Raw genomic sequence first — 3,592 nt, 5'->3', positions numbered from 1 at the left:
ATACATATGGTTGTGTTTCTTTTACAAAAATAGTTGATGAAACTCAAATATACAAAAAATATGGATTTTTTAATTAAATTATTTAAAAGTTTTAATTAAGTTTGGGATTGTAAGTAAATAACAAACAAAAAACCTTTTTTTTGATAAAAAACAGATTTGCATAACTGTACAGTTGGGCCATTAAACCTTAGCCCAGGAAATTAACCTTAGCCCAAAGAAAAACTAATTTATTTCTATTGTTATATTAAAATAATAAACTATACCTAAATAAAAGTCAATTTTCAAAAATATTTGTTTTTTTAGTAAAAACCCGTGTTTTTAAAAAAAAATATAGGAATTTCTTTGGGCTAAAGTACATTTCCTGGGCTAAGGTTCATTTTCCCTTCTGTAATTGTTATTATATTTTTAAAATACAAATAAACAAAATTCTACGAATTTATTTATATAAATTATCAGGTGACACAAATGTTCAAATAAATACATAAGTTTACTTTACAATTAGAAATTAGAATGTTTGTTATCATGACGTGGTAACAAATAATTTATCATAAAATTGTAAAAAATAACAATTTGTATAAAACAACATTATGATATAACAAACACACAAAACATTCCTATTCATGTATTTGTTATAACATAATAAACTTAACATAATAAACATTTGGTTCATAGTTTCAATTAATAAGCAATATCTGTATAACATATAAAACAAAAAAAATAATTGTTAAATAAAATAAATTAATTATTTATTCATGTTTATTATGATTAATTTTCAAATAAAAAAAATTTTTTGTAAAAAAAACAATAAATCACTTGTTGTTGAACATTTGTGTTTTGAAACATATAATCGTTTAATAAAATCAACTTCAAATCTTTACAATAAGAAATACCATTTAAATACCGTTTTTTGTTTGTTTGAACATGGTATTGTTTTTTATTTATTGAGAATGAAAAAAACAATCAAAGTAATGCAATAATCATAAATATAAAATAATTATGAAGTACACCCTTTATTAAAATGAATGTATTTTATTCAATCTTATTTCTACAAATTACTATATAAGCAATAAAACAAAAAATAAAATTATAATAGATGCATAGAACATAATAAAATAATTGTACACTTGGTTTTGTTCTTTTTTACTTTGTTATTTCGGGTTTTGACATTAAAAAATAACCTGTATGTTTAATGATATTTTATATATGTTTTTGATTTTTGTTTTAATAAGATTTTAACACTTAAATCGAAGGTGTAAGACTATTTTGTGGTGGTCTTTAATTACAAACAAAATGAAAACATTATGCGAACTCGTTTAATTAAAATTAGCAAACATTCAATGTTCATTGAAATAAGGTTAATTGTCATAATTCACATGGTATTAATAGTAAATGTAGAGATTATTAATTGTCGATTGAGATTTTAAAAATAATGTTTATTAAATGAATAATAAAAAAATTATAAAAATAGTGAATAAATGGGTAGGTCTAGACATATAAAGTGATAAATAGATATAAAGTTTGTTAATTATCAAATATATTTAAGTAATAAAACCCAGTTAATTTACAACTTTGTGATTCACATTTGAAATTTACTTTGTTTATACAAATGTTTTTTTTAAAATTTTTTGGTTTTTTGGGGTTGAATAGAAAAAGATTAAAAATTAATAACTAACTCTCTCTTGGAAATATTAATGCCAAAAACATGTCGAGATCCAAAAAAACAAACTACACAATATGTACATATTTGATAAATACAAATTAACCGATTTTAAAGACAATTAATTTGTTTATTTCATATACAAAAAAAGGTAATCAAAAATATATCAATAACAATAAATTATATTGAAATTAAGAAAATAATAAAAGTATAAATTACGTTAATTTAAATAACATTATATCTAAATTCACACTTTATTTTTTAACGTGTTTTCAATTAAAGTTATACACGATAATGACACTTACTTAAAAAGGTCTTAGCATGACGAAATTGGCAAAAATCAACACTTGAATTGTTATAATAATGCAGTGGATATTTCAAAGAATTATATAATGTCTAGAATGAGTGTGTTGATTTTGTATTGATTTATTCAAATTATTATAAAATAAATTTAAATGACTCAAATTTGATATTTTTTAGTCGTTTTATTTGGGTGATTTACAATAATTTACATTTTAATTATAAATGACAATCAAAATGGATTTAGTCTCAAGACTTTAAATCACCTGATTTTTATTGTTCACATTTTGACCAATGTTTGAACAATATGTGAATCCAATTATCCATAAGTTATTTAATGTAATATGAAATTAAGAATAATATAATAAAATAATAAAAATGAAATCAAAAGGAATGAATCATAAACACAACCCAATCATTATACAGTTATATATATATATGTATATATTTATTTATTAGATGAAAAAACCAGTAACAAAGTAACTGCAAAAAGACCAATGTAGTTTTTTTAAAAAAATAATAAATTAATTAAAGTTTTTAATGAGAATTTTATTCTAAAATATCATTTTTATTGTTTGGTTGGTTTATTTCTTTTTTTTTAAACTAATTATTTTGTAATGATAATGTTATTGGAATTATAGATAATAGTGTTTTTTTAATTATTTAATATCCAACAATTTCTCATTCACTTCTTTTAAGGAAAATAATACAAAACAACAACAAAATTTGAAAAAACAACTCTTCTTATTTAAACATAACAAGAAAAGAATTATTATTATTAAAATATAATTTTTAATATGTTTCAAACAATATTATATATTTAAATGATGATAAAATATATGGTGATGCCAAAAACACATAAATTACTAATTGTTTAATTAAATCTAAAATCTTTAGCTTAATTTTTATTATTAAATTGAATTCATAACTTTATTGTTATTTTTTTCAAATATTTTGGTATCAAGTTCTTATTATAATTGTTTTGATTTACTATTTCGATTGATTATATTGAAAATAAACCGATATTTAACAAGAAGTTGTTGTAATATGTTCTTTTTTGATCAATAATTCAGGACTTAGTAAAAATCAAAAAGAGAATAAAAATGAAACATATTTTATTTGAAATAGATTCCCAATATTTCCCAATTGTAATTCACAAAAAATTTAATACAAAATTTTCGAACTAACTCTAAGAAGTTCCAGAATTTCAAAAAACTTTACATTCAAAAACGGGATTTGCAATAATTATAATAATTGGGTGTTTTTTTGAAAATATAAAACATTCCAAAAATTAACCATTTTGTGTTTCAAAGAAAGTTATTTAATATATTTATTTACTTTAAAAGCAAATAATCATCAATTGAATTATTCAAATACCACAAAAAGAAATTTGTCAATGTATTCGATTTAACTTTAACAAATAAAGTATTTTTTGATAAAGGATGGAATAATGTAATAAACACAATGTAATTTTAGGGTTTTGATTATCAAACATTCAATTCGTAGTTTTTTAATGTAATTTTTTGAAAACTTTTAGTATTTTAAATTTTCGCACATTCATTTGTTTGGTTTATTTATTGTCTAATTATATGTTGGTCATTCTTTAAAGCAATCATATTACTTCATTTCTATTAT

At 20.0% G+C, this 3,592-nt stretch overlaps 1 protein-coding gene across 1 annotated transcript; it reads left to right on the top strand.

The window, feature by feature from the left end:
* Positions 1–2,049: 2,049 nt before the first annotated feature.
* EIN_277610 (Hypothetical protein) lies at positions 2,050–3,217 on the top strand (the record flags this gene model as incomplete). Its single annotated transcript, XM_004183639.1, has 2 exons — positions 2,050–2,062; positions 3,152–3,217. Coding segments are annotated over 2 exons (79 nt in total), but the record flags the coding sequence as incomplete, so codon positions are not given.
* Between the last annotated feature and the right edge of the window lie 375 nt (positions 3,218–3,592).

This window comes from Entamoeba invadens (genome assembly GCF_000330505.1).
Source record: "Entamoeba invadens IP1 unplaced genomic scaffold scaff_1105074725289, whole genome shotgun sequence".
NCBI lineage: Eukaryota > Evosea > Mastigamoebida > Endamoebidae > Entamoeba > Entamoeba invadens.
This window is presented reverse-complemented; position numbering and strand designations above follow the sequence as displayed.